Source organism: Aythya ferina (genome assembly GCF_964211825.1).
Source record: "Aythya ferina genome assembly, chromosome: 3".
NCBI lineage: Eukaryota > Metazoa > Chordata > Aves > Anseriformes > Anatidae > Aythya > Aythya ferina.
The window spans coordinates 5,421,736-5,449,700 of NC_140298.1; the positions used below are offsets into that span (position 1 = coordinate 5,421,736).

The window sequence follows — 27,965 nt, forward strand, 5'->3', positions numbered from 1 at the left end:
AACTTCTTGTGTCATATTGGACTTCAGCACCACATTTTATTTCATGTGGTGGAGGTGAACCTAGGACATGATAGAAAAAAGACTTAAAACTCCAGTAACAGGCAGGTACCACCTCTTGTGTATACCTATCATCTAAAATGTCCATGTGACTGATAAAAGACAGCATTTATGTTCAAAAAGCAAAATTCTGACTCAGTTTATTTATAAAAGCTGGTCCAAGCCTGAACTGGCATTTAGAACAACAGTTAACACAAGCATGTTTCCAGTTATTTCCATTAAAACTCTGGATTTCGAGCTAAGTTGCATAAACCCAGCTGTCAACCAGCTAGGACATTTAATACATCCTCAGGCAAATAATTCCTGGTTGTTTTTTTTGTTTGTTTGTTTGTTTTTGTTTGTTTGTTTGTTTGTTTGTTTGTTTTTCTGGTAATTCCACCTCTACAACCCAGAGAACTCTATTCTTAGAATGTTACCAAATCATGTGCAGTCATCAGCTTCAAATAGTTAGCTTACCAGAGATGATATTCATCCAAAATGTAACATTAAGATTTCTTGATTTAATTTTGATTTAGGATTTAACAAATACTACATATACTTTGTTCGCAACAGGTATATAGCATTTGTTTGATAGGGAAAACCTGCAGTTATACGTGTATGTAAAACTCAATTTTCCTGCTGTGCACACTTGAATTATTAACAATGATTTTTAAAAATAAAAAACAGGTTTTGGGGAGAATACAGAAATCAATCCCTTTATTGGCAATATTCTCTAAAGCATAGTATAAAACATGGTAGAACTTTGCAGCAAGCACATGAATGAAGCAGTGTGCACTGTGGTCACCAAAGCCCAGCGCACACACCTCTGTTTCTGTCTTCAGTGCAAGCAAGCCAGAGAACCTGTTGTTTGCTCACTGTCAGTTAATTGTGAGGAATCTCGTGATGAATCAACATGAAGAAATGCAATGCAGTAGAAGTACATACGTGCCTTAAAGTCCCAAAATTTTGGAGGAGGTAAGTTATTTGGTGTTATCTAAATTCTTCAGCCTTGATGAAGAAATAAAGCTAAACATAGATATACCTCTGTTAAAACCACAGCCATCATCCTCGCTGTTGATTTATAAATAACAGCTAGGAACACAATATTCTGCAAAGAGTGAGAAAAGTGCTTAAGATTCAAAGGAGATTGTCAAGCATCTGTGGAGGAGTGCTTCAGGGAGTGAAGCAGGAAGGATGGTGCCAACTGTAAGGTCAGTTTCAGAAGTCATCTTAGGAGAACGATGGCACTGAAGAGATTTTCAGCTATTTCTAGCTGCTTTCCCAGATGAGGACATCTTAGCTTAAAATATATGGGGCCCCTTAGGGTGTTCATTTTTATAGCTGGTCAGAATATTCATGGGAGGAATTACTGGAAATGATTATCAATATACAATTACACCATCAGGCATTTATAATTGCGTATAATCTAAACGCAAACTGGCTTACATTGACATTTCTCTGTGCTCCCAGCACAAAACAGGGGATATGTCTGCTTACATTTATTCAGTTTGCATCACATATGCTCTAGGATAAATGGCTGGTTTTAGCATGAGAAAGTAAGCACTGCGTGATAGCTAAACATTTTAATGTGTGCAACTGAATTCAAGGTTAATGAAGGCAACATGTTGGAAATTTGCACAAAGTTGCTGAAGGTAACTACACTGTTTCATTGCTGATCTTTTCCCCTACTTTTACATCTATATTCACTTCAAAAAAAAAAAAAAAATTAAGCTTTTCATAGCACTTCCCACATGAACCTTTCACTCTCCATTTATGTTCATTTATCATATTCACATGATACCAGCCTGTCTTTACTGGTCATTTTTTGCCACTTGTACTAGAAGTTCTCCTCCCCTCCCCATCACTAAATTGCTCACATGCAATCCTTTATAAATCCCCCAAGAAAATGCCAAACGTGCCAAAGCACAGTGACTTCTTGTTGCAGCCCAGGCAACATGCCCTGGGAAGTTACAGCCCTCAGAAGCCCACCAGGAGCTGAAGCTGCTCCTACTCCAGACACTCCTGGACACCACTGGCCAGTTTACGAGCTGAGGCATAGAAGAAACTGCCAGTATCAGCACAAAGGAAATAAAACTAAGCAAAAAAGTTTAATCTGTTGCTAAGCTACAACTGCGGATCCTCGTCCTGGTAGCATGAGTACAATCCCTAGGAGGGCACAGCAAATGTCTCCCCAGCACATCTGACAGCGACACACAGACCAGCTCTGACACAGCTTCTTTCCAAGTAATTGGATCCTTATTTTAATGAATCTATCTGGCTGCTCCCTCTCTGGATGAGGGACATCCTGTCTGCTTAACGAGACATCAGCTATCTTCACTTTAACCTTGGAGCAAAAGGATAGCATCTTATTTAACAGTAAGGAGTTTGCCCGGGTAACCAAGGCAAATCTCACTGGTATAAGTCAATGTGCAATTGAAATGTTCGGATGTGATTAGGGCAGAGGGAAAAAAGAAGTGCAGCAGTAACAGCCTCTCCCATATCAACTGTTTCTCAGTTGATCCCTGAGCAGGTCACTAGTGAATTACCAATGGAAAACGGCACCACATCAGCGAAGCTCAGCTGTACCAGGCTCTGCAAAGGAACCTCTTGGCACTTAAGTTAAAAAAGGGATATCACAAATTCAGGATGAAAAGCCCACAGAGGGCTGCAAAGTATAATGATACAACTTCCAGCTCAGAAAGTGATTCAATCAGAAGCCAAAAAAAAAAAAGCGTTCTAAGAAATATCAGTACACACTTGTCCTTACATATGTTATTTGCCAGAGAGAGGAAAAAAACTACGTGGAATTTTAGCCTGAATCACCGTGTTTCTACTGCAGGATCAGAGAAACATCAGTATCTCTCGTAAAGCAGCAAGAACTCCACAGGTGAGGAATGAGTCAACTAGGATTTTCTCACTTGAGTTAACTGAAGTAAAGATTAACTGGAAAAGTTAACTCCAGTATATAATTTAAATATTTCGATGTCTCAGAGATTACTTAAGTGTTTCTCAAGAGTGCTGTGGAAAGCTGTTTTATCAAGTAACTTTTTACACAGGTAAATAGCTGTGTTTTAACTTCCAAATTCCCCATGGACATTCCTGAAGTTCTGCAAATAAAAAGTCAGAAAACACACCTTTATAATGGTGAACCCTAAAGTGAAGTGTTTTCAGCAAGTATCTCACCAATCAGAACTGAACCAATCCATTTTGACCCCTCCAAGTCAGAAGAATCAACAGAAAGTATTTTTCTTCAGCCGTCTGACTTCAGCATGAGACTGATCCAAAGACAATGGCTTCGTTGTGTGAATGAAGACAGTTTTTTGTCACCCAGGAACAGCAAGTAGGTGGCCCTAACAACCTCCAGGAACGTCTGTTTTGGGAAGTCAGTTGGGAAGTCTGGGGACCACCAGGGTGCAGTGAGGCTGGAGCAGAACAGTTCCCAGGAGGACCCACATGACTGGGTACAATGAAAATAATGCAGGGGAGATCTACAAGAAGGTTCACAGCATCATTTTTGGCTCCACAGCAACCACCATCCTCCTGACTTTACCTCAGCAAATCAATGCAATGGAAAAGAAAGAGTGAATTGCAGATCACCCCACCCATAGAGCAGTTCTGCTCTGTGCAGAGACGCAGCCCAGGAAACTCACCTGATGAATCCAACTGCGTACTGGATCCTTTCATTCACATCACCCAGATCCGCTGAAGCAACCTTTCCTGGTAGTCACAAAACACCACTTCTCCCTCCAGTACACCCAGGCTTGTTTCTTTAGTAGTACCTGCTCACTGAGAACTGTCAGAAGAGGAAAGATTTAGGTCTGTACCTTCCTGACCCCACATAAAGTGGAGAGACGCCACAGATAAGTAGGGAGATGTGTACAGTTGTCCTCCAAGTCCCAGAGAGCGCTAGCACTGTTTGCATGGTTAGACAGTAGATTACTAGCCAAAAAAAATAACCTGTAGAGGTGACAACCATCAAGGGTTCACAGTTACACTGTTTTGCTCAGCAGTCTCCATTTACCCTGCTGCATTTTATACCTTCAAAAGTTTGCTCAGCCCAGTTATTACCATCAAAGGCTAGATCTAGGTGTGTTTCCAAACATTTTTTCCAGTTGCATACAAAGAAAACTGCTTGATAATATAAAGGTTTGTTTCATAAAGTTCTGACGAATCTTCAGAAGCAAGTCACAAACCATTATTAATCAGAAGATCAGTATTAAAGTTGTTAATTAAACAGACGAGCCATCTATACACTGAAAAAATGAAAACTACAGCAAGATCGTAAATACAAAATTTATATGGAATTTTTGTAAAAATACCCATAGTAGAAATCTGCAAAACTTTTATATGAAAGACAATCCTGTGTAACACTTCAACGAAGAAAGCCCACAGAACAAGTGTTGCCCAGCATGGGTGCAGCATACACAGTACACCAGGACTTGCATACATGATTCATTCAAATCTTGAGGACAGCAGTTTTGAAAAGCTGCATTTCTAGCCTCTTTAAAAAGTAACCCATTGGATTTTTTGAGCAACTTAAAGCATTCATATTCAGATCCATCAGGGACTGTTTTTCAAAGCAGTACATATCCTATTTGAAATTTAAATTGGTTCTCAAAAATCTTAAGTAATTTTTGACATATAGCTCTGGTTTACCAGCCTTACACTTAACAGCTCCACACATTTTGAACAGTGCTCACAGCAGCTTCTCCAAGGACATTTTGTCTGTACTGGGATTGCAAGAACAACTTCCATTTAAAAAAGATTAATCACAACAGAGACAGATGACAAAATGCTCAGCTTGCATAAAAGGTTGATACTGACTTTTTAAAAAGAAACTTACTAAATTTAATCTTTTAATATTTTAATTGTAATCATCTAATCTCTACTATACCTGTATGATTCATTTAAAATGTATTCCAGTGAAAAACAACTGATTCTGGAAGGTACACTGCCATTACACTCTTCCTGCAGAACTAGTGGTCTTTCTGTTAAGCACAAGTGTAGCCTTTGGAGTATCTGCTTATTATTCCTTACTGTATACAAGACACTGTATTAAAGTTCAGTATCTTTTATATCACGCAACAGTATTTTTTACTGCAGATGTTAAACCAAGTTGGATATAAATGGTTGCAGAGCAGTTGCTTTTCTAATTTTTTCACTAATAATTTAGTGAAAATTAAAAAAAAAATGTAATAAGATTCTGCGATATATGTCAAATACAGTCAAACCCAAGTTAGCATGAACATTTCCTATTTTATTGATAAAAACACAGGAGTGATAACATACATGTTATGTTGTCTGAGAAGCTTTAGAAGCCCACTACTGCTCATTTCCAGATTCACAAGAGATATATGAAGAGATGCACCACTGCCACTTGCTGCCTGACAACTTAATCCCTGCATAGAGTGATCTCGTTAGATCCGTGAAGATGGAAAATACTAACTTCACATTAAGTAACCCAAACCTAACAGTGACATGCAAGAACAGATCTGTAAGCAGAGACTCCAGAGAATCATCACACAGCAGCAGCTTCAGATCTTTCTCTCACAGCATCTCAGAAACCCTGTATCTGCTAGGTCAGTCTCATTTGTGTTTTGTGGTTTTAAATTCAAAAGACACCTTAACAAAGTACAACTCCTGGGAGAACATGTTCTTTGTCTGAACATTCAAGAAGCCTCAATACCTCATCTTGAGCACTGACAACTGGTAACTTTTTAATACTTCAAATACTTCAAATTCCCAGCAGCATAAGACAAACTGTGAGGTATATGGATGTTGCGTATCTTTTAGAGTCAAGTCTCTTTAAACAGATAGAGAAGAATTTAGATGACTGGCTCCATGCTATTCTGAAAATGAAAAGAAATCAAATCAAAACTTAATATTGACATGTTCCCTCCTACACACTGAGTATCACAAGGCCCTGTGCAGTTTAAAACATCCTCTTTGGTACCCAAGCAAAGTCATCAACACCCTCAATCTACACCAGATACGGTCCCTCATATTTTTCAGTCCAGTAGCTTTGGATCCACGACTGAAGGGCTGTATCAATTCTTATCTGAGAAATTCACCTAACACTGGTTCCTACTTGTCTCCTGAAATATATCTAAGTCTTGTTTTCCTTTTAGGATTTTAAGAGCTCCTGATGCACAGATAAATGGAAAAAAAGCAAATGTGTCCTGGAAACAACAAAACTGTACTCTGAACTTTTATGTGCATAGTTCTTCCCTCCACTCTAAGGTAGCAACAGAAGTTTTCTTAATTTTTGCAAATGCACGCTTAGTTTGGAGGAAAAAAAATAGCTATGTACCTCAACTGATACTGAGGTCTGCTGTCTGTAAGCTTCTACAGTTTCTTAGTTACATTGAAGAACGCACAGATTACACAAGATAAACCAACTGTTCTCATTACAGTGCAATGTACATATATTAACATCTGTATGTCTCCACATGTGAAAGAATGTTTATACATCTCCACTATAGTAGAATGAGATTCAACCTCAGCACAGAGAGCACTCCTAAAGAAAATTCATATTCAATACATGCAGTATAATTTTGTGTAAAGAAAAAAAAAATCCAAACTTCTGCTACATGGTTCCAAGACACAATATGTAACAGGACGCAGAGAGCAAAAGTTAAGCTTTCTTAGTAAATATGCTCTTTACGAGCATTTAAAAAAAAAAAAAAAGTCAAGACAAATTGGCCCTATTAATCTCAGTCTCAAAGGAAACTAGCATTTTGCACTTGCAACTTCTCTTCTAGTAAGAGAAATGATTTCATCTGATTATTCTAGAAGAACAAGATGAAATTCATGCATGTTAGCAAGGTTTATGCAATATACATAAATATACATAATATAAAAGAAGTCAAGATTAAGACATCTTACACACATGATCACACATCCAATCAGGAATATAACATACAAGGTCTTACTGTAGATATTCCTTTCCTAAAAAAACTAGTATTAAACAAGTCAACTAAAGGAGGGAAATACCAGTTATCTTTAATGACTTACGTCCTCTAATCACACCTAATCCTGTCTACCTGCCAAGCCATTTTCACTTTATACAGTTCCATAAATACATATTTATCTTGATATAATCAGCAAAAACCAAAAGCTTCTCCTTGCTGCTCGCTCCTGCTCCTCCCTTTCCCCAATGTGCTGATTCTAGTGACAAAGGTGAAGCCTTAAATGCCTCCTCAATTAGTATTACTAAAGCGGCTTGAGTTCTGCCAAAACTGTTCTGGGTTGGAAACAGCAGAACTGCGCTGCACATCACAAGCTTGTATTGGCAAGAAATATGCAACTTACTGGCTGCAGAATGAGTATTTCTTGCTACAATCCTTTAAAGAAAAGAGTCACGCTTTGGCAGTTTTCCCTGACCAAAATAATTGCCTTTAAACTTTAAGTACTACACATTTTAAGCATCTAGCTGCCACTCTTTCTGGGCCTGAAGCTTTTGATTACTCAAAACTCCTTGGGTCTAAAAAAATAAAAATAATCTCAGCTGACAAGCTTGAGCTATGCAGCATGCCTCTGAATTACCAAAGCCTGAAAAATTTGGGGCCATGCTAATCAGAGCACAAGGCGCACCGCATGATATACTTTCAAAACAAACATTAAGAAAGATATAAAGGTGCTTCAGTTAAAAGTGATAAAAATAAACCCATCCTACACCACATTTTTCAACAGAAGACTCATAAGGTGCCTTCTTTCACTGCTGTATCGCTTATCTGGTGCTTCTGTGGCATTTGGAATAAACAAACATTCAGAAGAGTCACAGCCCTGCCAAGCTACTTCAGAGTTAAAAGTCCTCCTCTTGGGCAGTACTTACAGAGGAGCACAAGCACAGATGACCACTTTATAGCCAGCAAACTGAGACTTGGTTCCGCCTCCCTTTTCCCTTAAAAGTCTTCGAACACAATACACACATAATACACTTAATTTGATTGTCATGGCTAAGTTATACAATAAACAGTATATATACTTATAAAACAAACTCAATGAGTAATTACTATCTTAAAAAAGAAAAGCCTGCTGAAAGAGCAGAAGTTTTGCGTAAACACAAGTGACAAATCAAGTGTAAGCTTCAGCTTCAGACCCAGGGTCTGATACTTCTTTGGTCCAAGTGTACAAAATACACCACTGAACAACTATAGTCCATTGTCAGCCGCCTGACTTTTACGCTGTCTTACTGAGGTTTCAGTCTCTGAAGCAGCTAAAGGTTGTTCACTCAGATCTTCTGTTTCTTCTTCGCCCGATTCTTTTCCAAGCTCCAGATCCTCTTCTGAGTCACCAGCACTTGAATTCGCTGCATCTTCTTCATCTGAGAGGTCTTTCGCCTCTGCAGTCTCTTCTGCATCATCTGCAGAAAGCTCGGCAGCCTCCTCTGGTTCTTCTAATGCTGCATTCTCCACATTCTCCTTCGTAATTGCTTCTTCTAAACAAAAGAGTTTCAAATACTGATGTTAGATTGACTCTCCAAACAATGCTTTTAAAAGTTAAACCACTGTTTATGTGAAATACATCATGAACATTGCAGTATGTTACAATACTAAAATATTAATCAACTTTACTATTGAATACTTTTGTATGACGTTATATTTCCTTTATTATTAAATCATTTCAAATATTTCTTCAGCAGAATTTCTCTTTCATCATCACTTGTTCTTCCTGCATATCAGGCTTTCATTTGGTTCCACAGAGTGACAAGATCCATGTTGCTTGGCTCCTTGAAAAGGCATCATTACCAAAGAAATCAACAAGAAAGAGACAAGATACTGGTAAGCTGTCAGGTAACAGCTGTGGTTGAGTCAATCAGCTCACTGGACAGCATACTGCACCGGTATGGTTTTTCTATTGATAGTGATTTTAAAGACAGTAATTCTGCATATTTTAAAATCCAAAATTTGGCTACAATCTTCCTGGTAAGTATCACAGATGTATCTTCATCTTGAACTGCAAACCAGCACACACAAATATACACAGTTACAAAGGAAACGTTTAATTACTGTTCAGTTTTGACATCACTTGATAGAACAATCACCACACAAGGTGTTCTGGAACTTAACACACATCTGGTGTCTACAGGAGACTTCATTTTGTGTGCAAATTTTTACCTCCCATTCCCTAGGGTACAGAACACTGGCCTGAAGCCCTCTCACTGAAGATCAGGAAGAGATTTATCTTCTTTTTATTTAAAGAGGATGCAATGCCTCACACCATGTATTACTTCCTTGTGAGCTTAGTGACCAACTTTAGAATTCCAGATGGAAATTTGGTTTTATATGCTGCAGGGCAGAAAAAAAGGTAACCTCTAATCACACAAGAGACTAAGTAGTTCCCCCCAACCTGTGTGATAAGAAACAGCCTTGTGTAACGGACGCAGACCTAGAAACACCATTGTTCTAATCTTTCCCCATGAAGCTCATATAGGGACGCTTAAAGCCTCAATGCTGCAACTGGGTCTGATCTGTGACTAGTGATAAAATACTGCCAAGGTCTGTTCAACTGGCAGCGATGTCAGATACAGAATTTTTATAGTTCTGGCATTTATTATGCCACTTTATTATTTCCTGCAGTCTCTAGATTTGATTCTCTCTACCTCCTTTCCCCTTCTTTCCACAATTTAGATAAAAAATTGTATAGGTTCAGAATTTTGCATCTCCTAAGGCAACATACAGAGTGCATAATAGGATGTAGAGATGTCCTGCCAAGGCAAATTCCTTTTATATTTAAGCAACAAATCTAATGAAGATACAGCTGCATAAAATAAACAAAACCCAGTATATTTCTTCAAAACTTCCTCATTTTGAATGCATTTGGCCTCTTCACATTTGTAGAAGTATGAATAAAGTGCTGAGGGTTTTTGTTGCTCTAGTAATAGTATTTTTGTCTTCCTTGCTACCGGGCAGATGCTTTGACTGATTAAATAGAGCCTGACACAGTGTGACAATCCCTGTCACAGGGTGATCATAATGTATACCTGGTTTACTGGGTCAGATTTAAGTGCCTGACAGCATACTGCCCTCCCTCCCACAGACGTACATTTAAAACTACAACGTCTCACCCGCTCAGGAGTTCTTACCAGATGTTTCAGTTCTGTATTTTGACTTTGATGGACAAAGGCAGTCTGAAATCAAGACCAGTATCTGGGTAAAGGGGGGGGAAAAAAGCATTTGTTAACAAATATGCATTTCATCCCAGCAGCCCCTGCACTATTATATTCGTACCCTGGGTATAAATATAATTGGCAAGCTGATGAAGAGAAGAAATACTGATTTAGGATACTTCATTATTCATCTTCATCACTTCAGTACTGCACTGATTCTGGATTTTTTCCTACTTCAGAGAATTTCAAGATACTTGAAGTAGCAGCAGCTCTTAGAAAGCAGAACTTTACAAAAACTTTACAAAAAGATTAATATGCTATCATTTAAATACATAAGTATTCACTAAGTGGCAAGTAATTTTAGATACTTAGACTTGAACAAAGGCAATGTGTGTTTTTTTGATAATTTAATATACAGTATGTGCAAAGACCTACTCATCCTTTTTAAACATACAATGAAAATTAAGAAAATTGCATTATCTGGCTCATAGGCAAGAGCTGCCTGAAAGAGCTAAATTAAAAACACTGGAAAGAAAGTGCTATCTCTGTATATGAGCCAACATCCTCTGCTTTCCACTCCACATTTCCGGCCTCCTATTTCCCTAAATTTATTCAGCATTGAAAATGCTTTGCATCTTCAGAAGAGATGCCCAGAACATAGCTGAGGATCTTTATTTAAAACTTCAGAAAACTTCTTGGTCAAGATTTTCTATATTTTAGCATGCTATTCAATTCTCTGATACACAATCCGTACTTCCACCTTTTATGCTCTATTGTACCTTTTAGTTTTCTGCTAAAGCAGCCTCAGAGTGGAACACATACAGTCAAAATGCAAGGGAAAAACTTAGTGTCTCATTGTCACATGTTAAGAACAGTGCAAAGGAAAGAAAAGAGATAAATGATACAACGATAAGAACTACATTTCAGTCACAGAAAAGCTTTTCAGTAAAGGCAGGAAGATTAGGTTTATATTTTCTCAACTTTTTCCTTTTTTGTGTGTGTGTGTGTGTGTGTATTTTATGGTGGGTTGCAGGGGGTGTTCTGATGGGAGTTTTGGTGGTCTTTTTTTGTTAAGTGGAAGAAGGAGTTTTTTGTGTTTTTGTTTTTTTTTTTTTTTTAAATTTGAAAATCATCGTTATAATTTACTTCTAGCTATGTTACCTTGATTTGCATTTATTTGACAATGAAGTCTGTCATCTCAAAAGATGCAGCTGTTTTAACTGTACAATAAAAAAGCATTTGTTCACACGTATTGATACTGCATACATTAGCACAACATTAATGGCTTCAAATAGAGTAGGTCAGTTAAGAACACCGTATCTTCAAAGCTTTTTAGAAAAAGATGTTCATCCTTTCATTTTAAGTAACGGTGCAACAGCAAACCTGCATTGCTAACTCCCACAAATACAGCCCCATTTCAGCTAATACAAAAATCATTCCACAAAGCCTGCTTTGAGAAAGCTGGAGTCTTTAGACACCATTCTGATCACACACATGCAATCCTTCAGTATAATAATGAGCAATTAATAAGCAATTAGAATCAGGTGCTGCAGGGTATCAGTGAAGTTTTTTGTTCCCCCCTCCACCGAAGATAATGCAAAGCAGTTCTAGGTAACTAAGGAAGGAATACGCTCTCTTACCAAACCCAGGAACAGGCCGATCAACAAGGTAGCCAAGATGAAGATTGCATAAGACATCCAAACGTGAATTCCAAGAGTGCCGGTGAGGTAGCTATGAATTTGCTGGAAATGAGAAGGTATTTATCAAATTCACACCAAACACCACACAGCATTGATGCTACTGTCACCATTAAATAAATTGACACCTAATTAAGACCCTTCATAACAGCATTTATATTGAAGTCTTCCCTCTCAAGCACCAGCCATCCTTTAAATGTCATATTAGGATTCTTCTGATAGCATTAAATCTTGTTTTGCTTTACTGAGTTTTCACAATAAAAGGCACTGCGTGTAATCTTACTGCGGACAGATGCATAAGGGATGCTCTGAGCATACAAGAACGTATCAGAACATTCTAGGATTTTATATTCTGTAAGAAGGTGGCAGCTGCTTAAGACAGATTAATGTGCTAGATGAATCTATGGCATGAACCCATACATCTATTTTTACAGCCTCTGCTGCAGGGAGGAGACCATATAGTAAGCATACCCGAGGATGACAGAACACCAGTACAGCCAATTTTACAACGGTATTTTAGAACTTAAACATTGCAGAACCAAAAAAATCCATCACAGCAGATTCAAAGCAGGTGTTATTTTATACCCACTTTACAAGCACACCACCAAGGAAAAGACAGATCCTTAGAAGGGGCTTTATCCCTGGGATAAGAATTATAGCTTGGAAGAAGAATGGTAGGTGCTTGAGTTTGCACAAGATAAAAACAAATACTTCCATTTGGGAATTCATTCATTAACTAAAACGCAGCCATTTATTTCCTACTCAAGCTCTTCAGTTCTTAAAAAGAGCCACACATTCTACACAGATACAAAATAAGTGCTTTCTCATTTTATATTTAAAGAGACTAATTGTCTCTTTCACTGAAAATGAGCTCTGTTATTTAAACCTACAGATTTATTGGCTTGAACCAAGCATCACATCAAGTCAGATTGTCCGGTAGGAAGTAAATTATAACATTACTCTCTGAAGAGAGTATCGCCATTAGAAAACAAACCACAATCAACATCTACGGAATTTAATATTGAAAATTATTTGTCTGTGTCCCCTCCCAGCCCCTTAATGTCTGAACAGCACCCAACGTTTATTAAACCATATGCAAGGATAGTACAGGAAGAAGAGTGAGGAAATGTAGAGTTGAAATATGTATTAGAGTGGAAAGCAAATTAAATGCTCTGAGAAAAAGACTGTAATCTTTCAGGAAGGAAACTAGACAAGAAAAACATCATTGCACAGCAACCAAGGAAGAGAAAAGCCAGAAGGCTGTAAAAAGTTAATACTATCCAACGAAAGAAATAATCAAAGATAGCTTGCATGGGAAAACTAATAATGGAAAGTTTTATTTGATTTCGAGATAGTTAGATGCTTACTGGAAGTGCTACAAACTCTGTTCAAACTCCCTACTACCTTTTGAAGTGGATATTACAATATTCAGACTTGTTTTGCTACAGATAGTCAGCTACACCTGATGATCTTAAGAAAGAATATTTCCCAACCAAAATTGCTGAGAATTTTCAGACACTTTTGCATTTGCATACTACAGGAAAAACTTTGATATCTCCCAAACAGAAGAGTCTTGAAATGTTCTGTAAGTTCAAAGCACACTTCATTGTATGCTAAGCATTTCTCCCTTACTTCTGGTAATTAAAACGTCCAGATTTGTTTTTATGTCAATCTTATTGATAGTTTGAAATTCAGATGCAAAAATTCTTACTGAAGAATAAGGCCATTACTCTGTTCGTCTACACAACAGATTAGATGTAGACAAAAAGCAGAAGAGCATGATTTACAACTTCTAAAATGAATCTGGAAATAATTTTTATGAATAAGATTAAGTCAGAGACCGGCAGATACTAAATGTATTCCTGAGGCACACGGCCAAAGCTGCTGCAGCTGTCAAAAAATACTTTATCAATTTGGTATTAGCACATTTTGTCAGAATACTAACTATACCAAGATAATAACACCAGTAAGTATTTTCACTATTTATGATAATCTTTAAAAAAATTACAATTTTTGGCGTGGAGGCTATTGTCTATTAGCACTGCAAAACTTCTAGTGCAAAGACGCTATACATCCAATGCACAGTAAACATATGGAAAATCAAAGTCTCAAAATAGTAATGAAAGTATTCAATTAGATTTTGACTTGTTAAACTGAATATTATTCTAAGCATGAATAAAGAGGGGTATGGAATATGCTATCATGTAGTTACTTACCCTGATCCAGCCAGAGAAGTGAAATAGCCCTGCCATACCATGCATCCTAAGGGGAAAAAAAAAAAAAAAAAAAAAAAGAGGGAAGAACATGTTCTAAGACAAGTAAAGAGTTAAAATATATAAAGTGAATTATCCAAAAAAAAAAAAAAAAAAAAAAAAAAAAAAAAAAGAGCAAGATTCTGCTTTTGCACTTCTGAAACCATTTCAGCCCCTAGGAATCGATAGAAGGAAGCTAATGCAAACAAAGCATTCTTCTCTATATTATGTTCATTTAAGCTGGCTCAATGGAAAGCATGGAAATGGTAGCTTGAGATAGCATTTGAGCATAATCGCAAAATATCAGCAGTCTGTGCACCTTCTCCCCAGCTCACAGCAGCATACAGCCCTATAGCTCCTCTCCCCATTACTAAATATTCTATACTTCCTCATTCTCAGATGAGAAATAAGGACAGACACCGGATCTTTCATATAAATTTATACATGATAGCTTTAGTCAAAATGAAATGAACAGGGCATTCATATGTTTGGTTCACCTTTTACAGCACACAAGCACTCTATGCTATTTCAAAGTAAACTCAACATTCTGGAGACAAGCATACTGTGAAAGCACCACCAGTCTCCTATTCCAAAGGAAGACACAGGAGTTCCTTTTAAACAAGTAAAAACCTTAAAGCTGCTGCTGCAAGTGACCAGAAATAATTTACATAAACATACATTTAAAATTATTTAGCAAGTAGTAGAACTGACACTTGTGAAATGCTCAGTGGCTATACCTTCCCTCCCTCCCTCCCTTTCCTCCTCCTCCCCCCCCCCCCATATTTTCAGAGGTAATATCAACAAACCTCAGCAGGCACAGACAAAATCAAGTGCAGAAAATAAACTGCTTTTAAAGGTGAGAAACTGCATAGCAGGCTGTCAATAAGGATTGCTTCTACAAAGCCTACTTGTCTAGGGAACGAGCTGTCAGCAAAGCACCCTTAATGAATGATGAGCTACAAAACATGCTTGTTGTTGATAAAACAAAGTATTACATTATAGAAGACGGGGACTTCCATCCTGCTACTGGCTCCACAGCTTGCCATTTTTTCTCTAAAACATAACCCTGAAGGTCTTCCAATGTGCGTGAGCCTCTGTATCTGCGAAATACTCCATTGTTTGCACTAAAAAGCATAAATTCACATTAACTTAGTGTTTAAACTGTATGGGAAAAATGTAACCCTCCGTTCTGCCATTCCTCCCCTCCTCCCAAAAATAAAAAAACAAAGCATACTATGTACACAGATTCAACTTGCTCAGGAAGCTGAGTACCCAAGGATTTTTAATGTTTTGAAACTAGTATCTGATAGATGGTCTCGGATTTTCAACAAAATGAGATTTTGCTGTTTATTAAAAATTCCTATTATTCTTAAATAAAAAAAGTCACTCTGTACTGAATATAAAGCATAGGAAGTTAATTAAATTAATTTTAGGCACATCTCAGAATCAAAAGTGTGCTTACATGTATCTATAGATGTACAACTCAATACCATGATTTAATACAGAGTTCTCCATTTAAAGGATTTCATCCTTCATTGAATAAGACACAGGAAACACCCTTTTTGATTTGTTTATAAACAGTACTGGTAACAAGAGAATTTAGCAAATCCACTTAATCTAAGGGAAGTCTTGAGATGAGGACTTTGTTAACATAATCAGAGCCATTAGCAATACCCTAAACTGAAACTGAAAGTCAATATTCTTTCATCGCCATCTATATTTCAGAGTTATGGTGTAAAACAGGCAAGAAGCAGGACTCAACCAATATAAATACCAATATAAAGTCAATAGATTAAGAATTTACAGTAACAGAAGCAGCGCTACATGCTTAGTGAAAGGTTTCTGTAGTGTTTTACATAGGATTTGTACAGACTTATTAAAATGAGAAATTGAAGTGACACTTCTACGAGGTCAAGTGTTTCTGCTCACATATAGTGAGCTTTCTAGAAGCCAATACTGCAGACTTGCATCAGTTCTTACATATTATCCAATGTTCTTTTCAGACTGGAAAAGCATCACTTATCTAGGTACAAAACTGTTTGTAGGAAAGCCTTCCACCATAAATTAAAAATACATGATGTCCAATAAACACACCGAGCTCCTGAAAAACGTTTTAAAAATTGACCAAGTGAGATAAGCCAGTTGTACATCATGTCTTCCATGTCACTGTACAAACAGGACAGGAAAAAATAAAACATACAGAAATAGACAGTTGTTGTTAGTATTACGTACTTACTGGTATATTGTAGGAAGTGTTGTTACAAAGAATCGACCACTCAAGCCTAGAAAGAAAGGAAAAAAAAAACAAAAAACACATCAATCAGTTAAGTAAAGCAGAATTTCCCCAGCATTTTGACTTACCTGTAAGTACCTACAGATCTTTATCTGTATACTAGAAAGCAGACTGCATAGCTTTTACCACCATTTTGTAAAAAAAATTTAGCTTGTCAGACATGCCATAAACTAACAGCCGCTAAATACTGTTGCCAAGTTAAGTAAAATGTTTGCCTTGTAGAAGGCTTACTACAAGATCATTTTCCTACAGAGAATTCATTTGTTTGTCTTCAGCTGTGTGCAATGATGAGATTGGGAGTGCTCCCCCCAACCAAGAAGATGAGCCACGCAAACGCACCCTTATTCTGGAATCCTGCACGCTTACACGCCTGTGTGCAGCCTCATCCAGATCCCCACTGCTCCATCTAGAAAGTTGGGCCGCTAACATAGCAATGCAGGCTTGCAAACTCCAGCCCGCTGTTTTATTTCATCCTCTGCTTGATTTTCAATGATTTAGAGCTGCGCATGTAAGTTTCAGGTACTTAAAGTAATTAAATAAAGTAATCTTATTTGCTTGTTTGCTTCTTCCAAATAATCCTTGTATGCTGCACAACCCATCTCTCTCATACACAACTGTAGCAAGACAATGTTTTGGACGTTTCTAGGTTCTTATTGTTAAATTGAATTAAGCCAGGTATTTTTAGGTTTCAGTACTAATGCTTATTATTCTAAAGTGAAACCCCCTACTGAACTAGCAAAAAAGGCTTGTGGGTTTTGTTGTTTGTTTCATTTTTGAGTATGTTTAAATCACATACAAGTTTCTTTAAAGTTCCATTAAACTAGGCATCCTCATTTTTCAGCTTTCTGCTTTTATTGCTATAGGAGGCAGGATGGCAGGAAATCTTATAAAGCAGTTCAAAGCCACACCAGCACAGGGAGACACTAAATAAACAAAAGCACAAGTGTAACTGAAGAAATTAATGAAGCAGAAAGAATAGCAGCACACACATGAAAAAAAAAAAAAAGTGGAAAGAACTGTAAAGAATATTATAAGCTTATAAAGAGCACAGTCATGGAAACACTGAAAAACTCTGAAATCCTATCAAGGACTAAGCAGGCAAACAAAATGAAGTAGCCAGCCTAAATCCCTTTTACCAGTAACCTATCCTAGAGCAAGTACCAATGGTCTTAGCATGAACAATGCAAAGCATAAAACAAAGTCTGTTGCCAAGTGCACTGAAGCATCCCAACATTTCAGATGAAGGTTTTATGCTAATCTCACACACGTCCATAGGTCAGCAAAATCAGATGCAAGTCATCTTCCAAAAGCTAAGAACATACAGCAAGTTGTTTTGGTGCATGCTTAATCCTAACTCAAACTGGGTAACAGTTTAACTTCAAACACAGTTCAGCATGTGTTTGCAAATCACACCCTGGCACATGCCCATCAGGTAGTCAACAGACAACCAAGACCAGGGGGGAAAAAAATTATTTGCCTTTCCACTCCAAAATACACCGAATATAGAAGCCATCTAAAAATACTGCTGCTTTCAACAAGGAAATATTTAAAGAAGATTATGGAAGACCCAAGAAATCTTGTTTTAAATAGTTGTCAATGATGTGATTGGGAACTTCACAAAAAAGGCACCCCAAATACCAGGAACTTTGTGAGCCAGAAGCACCTCCATTACTTACTCTTGAAATACTGGGTGTTTCAACAGAAAAGACAAGGAAGAAACAAGCACTTTCAGACTACTACATCAAGCGACTGAAGCATGCTGTAAATCCACTAAGGCTCTGATGGATTCATTCTTTGGGCATCTGTTATAATTAAGCACCACGAATAGCTGCTTCCCCCTGCAGGGTTTGGCAATGGCATTTTATGTGGCTCTGCACACATGAGATTTCTTTTGGTGAAAACAAAAGTACCTGATCCCTTAAGGTCCCAACACACCCATTCAAATCCTTTACCAGGTAGACTAATTCCATTCAGAATCCCAAATATTTTATTTTTACAGCCTCACTTTTGAAAGGGCATTTTTAAGTTACTCACATCCTAATGCCATAATCAAGACTGAAATCCTCTTATTTAAACACCACGTAAGCAAAGAATCCCTATCTAATTGGGAGAAAATAACAAGATGGGATTATAATGGATCCCCAATTGCAGCCTTAACTCCAGAGTAAGCCCTGCTTTGTTACGGTGAAGAAGCAGAAGTTGGCTTTAAGTTTCACCTGTGTAAAAATATTGATGTTCAAACTCACATTTTCTTAATCTGTTATTGATGAGTATCTGCAATAGAGGAATGCCCCACACCAACAGCTTTTTGATATCAGTTTTTGTCTACCTATAAGTTTTTAAACAAAACATTAACCAACAGGATGGCTAGAACAGCTGGCATTTTCTTGTGAATTTAAATCTCTGGTTTTAAGCAATTTAACTCATCCACGTAGTGTTAATTTTGTAAAACTACCTTTTTTGGCATGTTCTTAAGTAAACAGAACACATTTTAACATACTTTAATACAAAAAAAAATCCTAAAGCTCTAGGAATCTTTTTGGTCCAGTAACACCTCTTGCTGTCAATCTTCTGATATTGCTGACAAAATCTTTTATCCCCTCAAAGCCAAAACAAGCATGAAGCGTTCTTCAGAGATGTAGATATTTGGAAAAAAAAAATAACATTGGTACTGTTTATCGAAACACATTCAAAATTTTGAAAAGGAGTCACTAGAGCAGGAACAAATAACGTTGTATTTATGCTTCTGTGGATAGATAGGATATCCTGTTTGTAAGTGTATTTGCATAGATGCAGCAAATCAGAAAAAAAAACAATGAAGGTTGTACTTCAAAAGCACCACTACAATTTAACATGACAGTAAAACAGCACTGTAATGCAAAATAGTTTAAAACTTATTAAAGGAGGCTCATACTGTGGTAATGCTACTGCATCCTGAAATTCTCAGAAACTGGAAGCTACAGAACTGGATGCTTCTCCAGACACTTTGGAGGGGAAAGAAGTAAGGTGGGCAACAGCTTCCACTGGATTAAAACAGAGTAAGCCCCTTTTAATACAGTGTAAGGGCAGATTGTTCCCCCACAATTTCTTCAAGTTACCCTTTCAAACTCTTATGCACACAGATGTGAGCTATGTAGAAAAGCAAGATGTGGAGAGCACTATGTTGGTTTAGAAACATCTGACTTGGCTGGCATTCCATGCACTCCAGTAAAATAAAGCACACTCCCTGATGTTAAGTTGCACTTCGACGAAATAATTTATTTTATTAAAAACACTGTCTGTGTACTATACCTGGTTCTTGAGTGACATCCACCTTTCCCACAGTGATATCTAGACGCTCACTTTCTTTTGCAAAATTCTCCCAGATCAATTCAATCTGTTGACAAGCTGGACACCAAGGAGCATAGCTGAAGGGGAAAAACAGGTTAAATATTTTAATTTTCTTATATGTGTACGCATTCAAATTGATTTAACATATAGAGGAAAATACAAACAGATCAATTACAGGAAAAAATGCACTTCTTCTTAATCAAGTCTACTGAATAAGTTAATCAAGTAGGTTTTGCATCAACCTGTGTTCCTCCTCATGTTATTAAAACAAAAGCAAGTCTCCACGGCCTTGAGAAATTCATATCAAAACCCTTACCACTCATGATTTATTCTATTTACATAGAAAATAAATCCATTTTCATGGCAGCTATCTGAATTATTGAAGCCAGGCTGTACTCATTCAACGCAGCATTTCGTATTGATTTCCCACTCCTCAGAACTTCTGGAAGTTACGTTGGCCTTAGCCCGCTACTCAATACATCCGAGCACACCTTTTTCACTAGCACTCTTTGGAGATCTGAAGAAAGTACACATTAAATTCCTACTGCTTGTACCGACTGTCTTTCTCAAGTTTTGCTTTATCTTAGGATTAATTTCAGCAAAATAAGAAAGCATGTTACAAGAGCTGAGTTCTCTACACTACCAACTGCATTATTCAAGCCATGTTTGCTGTAGTTATCGATAATATCAACACCAAGACAGAAGAGCTAATTTGAGAGGATAACATCAGAAAGTGTTTGAACTTTGACAGGACCCCACTTCTACCCGAACACGTCAGACTTCTGCAGCTTGCAGCAGTTGCTCATACATGCAATTCAGATAACACACAAGTAGCGAGGCGCAGCACGTAAGTGAGCCACGGCAGCCACCCCCCCCCCCACAGCCACGCCTTTTAGAGATGCACATTAAGAGACCCTCAGGAGATGTCCCCTAATTTATTGGGGTTTGAAATGTATAAGCACACTTCTGACATTTTAAAAGGCAAGGAAGCAAATGTAGGGGGGTTTAGAGTCACCCTACTTGTCACAGGGCTCAAAATGTGCTACTGTGTTCCTCTTCCATTCCTGATAGAAAGAAATTTCCTCATGGGCAGAGCCCCAAATCTTTCTCAGCCCACGCACCCACCGTGACTGCGAAGCTCTGCAAGGGGCTGCCTCATGCCATGGGTCTACCTGCCTGACCTAGAGGCACTTCTCCCTGCCCGGTGGCCTTCTGAGCAGGAACACTCGCGCAGCGCCCGGGGACAGATCTCTCCAGCCACCCACTGATGTTTCAGGTCAACGAGGCTGAATCTGAACACATAACTTCTCACGGAAGAGGTAGAATCGAATTTACTGACTGCTTTGTAAATTTTTTATAGGGGGCTTGAGAACTAAGTATTTCACAAAGGAAATCTTGCACTCTGGATGTTAAAAAGATGCAAGTTAAAAAATACGCACTGTACTTTACTGTAATGGAAATTTATGACTTTAAATATTAAAGCTAATATTGTGCATTTTTGAAGCAACATCATTCGTTATGAGAGCACCTGAAAAAAGTACATAAATCTAATCTTGCCAAGAAACAGCCTGTCACTATCGCTTAAAAAGATGCTGGAAACAAATCTCACATGCAGAACTGCTGGCCTGTAGAGTGCTTTTAATAACAGATTGACAGATACTGTGCTTCAAAAACAGACTACATTTTATTACAATAGTTTGACTGATAAGTAAGAAGCCACATGTCAGATAACGCTACTGATGTTGCTCTAAAATTAAAGACAGCAGTTGGAACGCTTTCTAAATCCAGCTTCTCTAGATGTGTCAAATTCACACCACAAGACTTCCAGGATTAATTTAACCTTTAGCCTGCTTCAGGTACTGTCTGATCTTGAAATGGAAATTTGGCCATATCGACATTCGTGCTTGCATTTGACATTCATGAGAGTTTCTTCTATCTGAAATTAAGCAGAATATTCAATGTGCATAGTTAAGATAATATTCACATGATTAGAATCCTTTATTTTATCTCAGAGCAGCACTAAAATCCTTACCACTGCTTAGTAGTGAGAACAATGAACTTCACACAAGGCCTTGCTTTTTTGGCTTCCTTTCGGTATCAATACCAGACACGGGATGGAACTAAGTCACGCACAGTGCTACAAGTCCCAGCCACTCGCTCTGGACACTGGCACATGCCATCTGCCTGAAAATATTAGCTTTATATTCCTGAAATTACAAATTCAATTTTTGCAAGCCAGGATATACCCTGCCCCTACACAACTTGCAATGAAGATCAGATTTTTACAGGGTTCTTACTGCTGCTGACTTCAAAATCCTCACTTTTCTGAAGCGTTAGCATCCACATTGGTTACTCAGCACTTCAAGCACTACGAGGAACTCGGGGATGCCTTCACTTACAAAAGCAGATGCAACCAAATCTCTTTGGTTATACTCCACCACCAGTCAGCCAGGAAGCGATGAGCACTGCAGCAGCAGCACCAGGTTTAGGGCTGTTCCTCCCCCAGCTCCCTGTGCACAAGGGAACACATTTAGCTGTTAAGGTGTTGCTCACACTGTGCTCTGTGGCCCCCCAGGTGCTCCAAGGAAGCAGCACGCAGGTCTTTCTGAGTTAAACCAAGGCCGACTGGAATTTAAAGCAAGTCCTGGACACTTGGTTGAGGAAAACGTTTTCAGCAGGCTGTTACATATTTAACAGCGATTTACCGATCTCCACCATTTACAAAAACCTGCCTGAAAACATCACGTACCTGCGAGTTACGCATAGACAAGCTCCTCACTGCAGGACGTATCAGATGCCTGCCAACACACACCTCACCCGTGGCCCTACCAGGCTTCTTGCACAGCACACAGCTTCACAGTCCAAAAAACCTCATCCACTGCATCCCCTCCGTACCTGAGGCAAATGTCTATTCACCGGTCGGGTCCACTGCAAGAACACCAGATTTAAGCGGATTGCAGTCACAGTCTCAGAGAGGCCGGGTGTCTTCTGGTTCCCACTCCAATCCATCGCAAGACCTGAAGCTCTTTCCGAGGGCATAAAAAGACAATCCAGAAGCCAAGTTTTAAGCTTTCAAAGTCAAGAAAAGCCAAGTCTGTCTGTCTCAGATGTGAAGCTGCATCAGCTCACACTTGCAGCGATTTGTGCAATACACAGGCACTTGGCTTTCAAACACAGCAGCTGCACAGATGGCTGGGGTAAAACCAGTCCGAGCAAACACCGGTCACTGGTACTGCTGGAGGAATGGGTAAAGAGGGAACAACTGCACTTACTGCACTGATACACAGCTCCACAGGCAGCACTGCTAATCCTTGCTCCTCTCACCTCAAGCAGGTAGCTAGGGAACTGACCGATGCACTCCTTTTTGGATGGATGTCACTGACTCCTTTATCTGCCCTTCCAGTGCTATCAGCAGCAGCTATCAGTATCAAACAGATGCAACCCCGAACCCTGTTCTGCATTTTGCTGCAATGGCAGCTTCAGGAAGTTGCAACAATCTAAGAACAAAGGCTTATGGCAGCGGGCACAAGAGGATTTACCGAGGAGAAAACAGCAGAACAGCCAAGACAAAAACATCCTGCTTAGTCTATTTTTCTCCATTCAAGACACATCTCATCTGTTCCTTCTGTGAAGCATAAAATAAGCCAAGCTCTCAACTTCATTTCTGATTGGGAGTACCATTAAAATTAGAGGTGCAACTGTTGAGACAGCTCCTCGTAGAACGGTCATAGCAGTAAGAGAGTAAAATAGACATTACTTTTATTCCATCAAGTTTTGTCTTACTGCTACAAGTTTTGTAAGTGTATTAGACTTGCCTAACAGAAGCCAGATTTTTTCCTGTTTGAGTTACACACAGAAACCTCCCAAAGGTTTAATGAGTGCAGAACCACAGTGCAGACTCTGGAAGCTGACAAACAGTTGCCTCCAGCATGCCAAAACCCTCCAAAGCAGACACGGAACATCTCCCAACCCCAAAAGAGTTGCTCCACAACTCTTAAATTTTCACAAATTGCTAAAGGCCTATCGCAAACATCACAGCACAGAGAAATGAGGTTTTCCCCTGGGTTGTCCTGCCAGGCTTCACATAAATGGCTTAAATAATAAATAAATCACAAACCGTTTGGTTCCTCTCAGATGCTGTCATGCACACACCTCAAACTCCTTCTATAAAGTGACTTCTGTGGGCCAACAGCATGTTGGCAGTATATTGTCCTGCTAGGCCTGAGCTTTAGTAAGAGTTCACAGAAGCTCAGCAGATGATTTCAGAGCCACAGCCACAGGATTTGGACCTTGCGGCAAAACCCAAACCGAGCACTGCTGGCAGCCTGCTGAGCTCCCATCCTGCTGGGTGTGCTGGGGTAACCTGGCACGCAGATCTCTTCTGGTAACACCTGCACAGGGGGAAACGCAACTGCTTACCTTGTGCTGCGACACACCGTGAGTCAATTAAACTGTATCCTCCAGGGTAACGGCTGGAGTGCGACCCTGCCCTCGTTCCACGGCTCAGTAACAAAGCACGTTCTAACATTTCAAGACCAAGATGGGAAGCAAGGCTGGATGTACAGTAATTATTCAGCTTTCTACTTTCAAAACCAAGAAAATGATTAAAGTTCCATCTGCAATTCAACTTGTATTCCACTCACAGTATCTTTTTTTTTTTTTTTGGAAAAAGATAGAGTGTTCCTTTTTAAAACAAAAAGCCAGCCGATCGCTGAAAAGCAATGCGAACTCTTGCAGTACTTCAGCAGATTAAGTTCCACCACCCCATACAGGTTTATCTCTGCAACAACAGCAAAGTATCAGCTACCACAGATATTTCAGTTTCACATTTTATCAGTTTCTGCTCAGCCAATGCCCAGCACAGGAACGACGCTCAGTTACTGAGTAGGATAATTTGGTCACAGACACTTCACAACCAAACTGCAGCTCTAGTAACTCAATTTGCATTCCCTGCAGACTTTTTTTTTTTTTTTTAAAAAAAAACTAATAGGACTAAGAAAAGCCTAGATACTAATAAATCAAGAGGAAACGTGAGACCATGCTCTCCCAAGTGACAGAAAACTCCCCAATCTTACTGAGTCCTGAATCTCAGTTACACTAATTGTTAAATAATTCACTGAATTCTTCATAAGTTTATTTATGCAGCCTTTCAGGCCAATTATTTAAAAGCATTAGTCCACATAAGCAGTACAAATTCAGCTAGATTTTGAGTACACTCCCTTGGAAGTGGTGCAGCTAACGGGAGCTGCCAGGCACTGACCCCTTGTGATGATCTCGCCCGCAGAGCAGCAGGGAAACATTTTAAGTTATACGAAAATAAATTACGGGCTATAAGCTAGCCTTGAAAGCATGATTCTCGTTATGATTATTACTGTTCTCCCAATGTTAACCTTGGCTGGAATTAAAATAGAAAGTTAACCCATCCATGTTTTGGAGCAGACAGTGCTAATACTTCCCTGAAACTAAAGGGAACCAAAACATTTCATAGCCCAGGTGGGAACCAAAGCAGAGATTTTCTCAACAGGCAAACACCTGAAGTACTGCAGGACCAGCAGGAGTTACTTTAGTCTGTAAACAGAGGCATGAAGACTATAAACACTTATTTACTTCAAAAAGAAGAGGAAGTTCAACAGAGATCAGTCAAGCTTGGAACAAGCTATGTTTACAAATGCAAAATGCACTTTTAATGCGAAACACCAGGATTTAGTTTTCTATATTCCCAAGAGACACAATAATAAAGACAGAAGAAAACTCTTCGTGCTAGCAAAACATCGCTTTGCAGAAAATAGGAGTACAAATTATTCAAGAAGGGAACTTGTAAGTTTGCTCCAACACCACAGTTTAAGTATTTCAGTGAGGATCTGTGTGCTGCGATATTAACACTAAGCAAAAAGCGTTGCAATGTCTTCCAGAGACAAAGTTATCCAGAACATTATCAATGAAATGCAGCATTGCTTCCAGTGCCTGCAGGTTTGCCAGCTACGAATAACTGAATATTTACAAGAAGTCAGCCAAGTACACGCACTTCAGCTAGGAGGGATGAAGGAATAAAAATCCTATTACCCCTACAAATCCCGCACACAAATTATTTCTGACTTAAGTCTCTCCATTTGTGCACCCGAGAACAAATAATAAAGTGGCAGCGTACGGTAATTGGCCTATGCTATTTTCACAAATGGAGAAAATGAAGTTATACAGGAGTACCTGCTTGAAGAAGGCTTCAAAACAGTAATTAGAACCAGTGACCTTTTTTTTTTTTTCTCTCCAAAGAGATGCTGCAACAACTTCTGCATTAAAAAATAAGAAGAAATACTGCTAAAAGTCTTATAAACAGCAGATCCTCCGATCAAATGAAGTTTTGATGAAGGATGCTGCACCCTTGCCAACAGACCCACCACACAGCATGGGAGGAACCTCTGAACTCCAGTGCCAGATTCCTGTCCACACCACCAGCTCTAAACCAGATGAAAATCAGTAGAAGCCAGAATCTGTCAAAATGAGAACTGTAAGAATCACAAGAAACTAATTCAGGACCTTAAATTAGTGTTCAGACACAACTGGAGATCTCAGACTTAATTCAGAACCAGCAGCATCCTCAGGAGAGAGGAAGGCTCCTCACAAGTAGGATGTATCAGAAGTGCACCACCGAACGCAGCATGGAGAGCCAAGTTTCCTTGCCACGTGAAGCACAGTATACAAAATAGAAAAAAAAGTAGGCAGAGCACAATGTAACAAGTTCAGATACACTAAAGCTAACTTCTGCACCATTATTGTTCTCAGCTACCTGTCATTCCCATGTTTCAAGCAGAGTAAAGGCACGCGAAGCAGTGTGGCTGCTCGCTATCCCAGCCGCTTCTGATTTCAGTCAGTTCCTCTCTTCTTCCTCCCACAAGGGCACACACCACTAGTTATTTAGGTACTTCCTCTTAGAAATAAAAGAAAGCACCGGGTCACCTGAAGCAACCCCGTCCTCCCCAGTATTCACTGGGTTGGGAGCAAATAGGTAACTTCATACAACTTTTTTTCCACATAGGCCTTAGATGTCAGACATGCGGAAAAAAAACGTAGAAAATTTGAGAAAAAAATTATTTTCTCCCACTCCAAAATTATCACTTCCCTCATCTGTTAGAATAAGATAAATGGAGGTGGAAAAAAAAAAAAAAAAGGCTCAAAACCAAGCCCAAGCCCATAGCCACAGCCGTGGGCATCCCTGGGCCCACGATCAGGTATTTCAGGGCTGCCTCCACCTATCCCTGGTGACACTCCAGTGGCATCCAGAGCACCAAACCCCATGGGGAAGCCGTAATCCCTCCCCCAAATGACTCAAACCAATTCAAATTCAACACTCGAGTGGAAGAAAACTTGAAGCAGCGGTGTGCTTACAAGGAAGCAGGAGCTCAGGCGCTGACAGGCCGTCTCCTTCCTGAGGAGACTTAGCCTGTTTGAAACTGTTACAGCACGCACGCCTCAGTAAAATCCTATTTCACACTTACAGGTGCCACACGAGCATCCAAACCACTCTTTAAGTGCTGTGTTAGAAAACCTCAAGTTCCTTTTCTCCTGTGTAACTAGAACCAGGTGGAGCTTGCCTCCAAGCACAAGCCATCGCCTGCATTAACACCAGCTCCGAACCTGCGGCCAAGCTGTGGCCACAGAGGTGTTTGCTGGCAGCCTGGGCACCACGGGGACACCTGCCCCGCCGCCCCCAGGACACAGCAGCGCTGAGGATTTTAGGGAGCGCTTCCCACTCCTGCCAGGCGCTGCTGACCAAATCCAGCCCCCACAAAGGTCCCAGGCACCAGGCGCGTCGCCTCACAATAAGCGCGGCCCCAGGCTACCAAATTTTGGGCACTTTATCCCCCTCGGGCACTCGCAGGGGGCACTCGCAGGTGACCCGGCGGAGCAGGAGCCCGACCCCAGCCCCTCGGGGGGGGCGCCCCTCAGCCCGCTACTCACAACTCCACCATCCACTGGCCCTGCAGCACCAGGCTCCAGTTGGAGCCGCCCAGCACCCGCACGCGGCTCCGCAGCTCGCCGGGGCTGCCCGCCGAGATCGAGGAGAAGGAGGCCGAGGAGGAGGAGGAGGAGGAAGAGGAGGAGGAGGCGGCGGAGGGGCCGAGCGCCACCGCCTGCAGCAGGGCGGCCGCCGCGCACAGCCACCTCCCGGCGCCGCCGCCCGCCGCCATTTTGCCCCCGCCCGGGCCCAGGCAGCGAGGGCGGGCGCCAACGGCCGCGGCGAGGCGGGG

General features: G+C 39.8%; 1 protein-coding gene and 1 long non-coding RNA gene across 3 annotated transcripts; both read right to left on the reverse strand.

Moving 5' to 3' along the window:
• Positions 1-5,272: 5,272 nt before the first annotated feature.
• TMX4 (thioredoxin related transmembrane protein 4) lies at positions 5,273-27,910 on the reverse strand. 2 transcript variants are annotated; one of them, XM_084513197.1, is made up of 9 exons: positions 27,676-27,910; positions 19,681-19,796; positions 16,333-16,378; positions 15,092-15,220; positions 14,061-14,106; positions 11,788-11,889; positions 10,124-10,187; positions 8,294-8,476; positions 5,273-5,880 (listed from the first exon to the last, which is right to left on the reverse strand). In XM_084513197.1, exons 1-9 carry the CDS (start codon positions 27,903-27,905, stop codon positions 5,771-5,773), a joined length of 1,026 nt encoding a protein of 341 aa, XP_084369323.1. In that variant the 5' UTR covers positions 27,906-27,910; the 3' UTR covers positions 5,273-5,770. The 2 variants fall into 2 exon arrangements, with proteins under 2 accessions (XP_084369323.1, XP_084369324.1); XM_084513198.1 differs by having other exon boundaries at positions 5,273-8,476.
• LOC311433723 lies at positions 21,011-27,654 on the reverse strand. Its single transcript, XR_014690919.1, has 3 exons — positions 22,992-27,654; positions 22,469-22,647; positions 21,011-22,229 (listed from the first exon to the last, which is right to left on the reverse strand). It is a non-coding gene; the product is annotated as an uncharacterized lncRNA (long non-coding RNA).
• Positions 27,911-27,965: the final 55 nt, after the last annotated feature.

Excerpts from the sequence above, each read along its gene's own strand:
- TMX4 (XM_084513197.1), bottom strand. The coding sequence starts at position 27,905 with ATGGCGGCGGGCGGCGGCGCCGGGAGGTGGCTGTGCGCGGCGGCCGCC. Across the intron at positions 19,797-27,675 it reads GGCCAGTGGATGGTGGAGTT|CTATGCTCCTTGGTGTCCAG; the intron begins GTGAGTAGCGGG and ends TTTCCCCTTCAG. Across the intron at positions 11,890-14,060 it reads ACTTCTCTGGCTGGATCAGG|CAAATTCATAGCTACCTCAC; the intron begins GTAAGTAACTAC and ends TCTCATTTCCAG.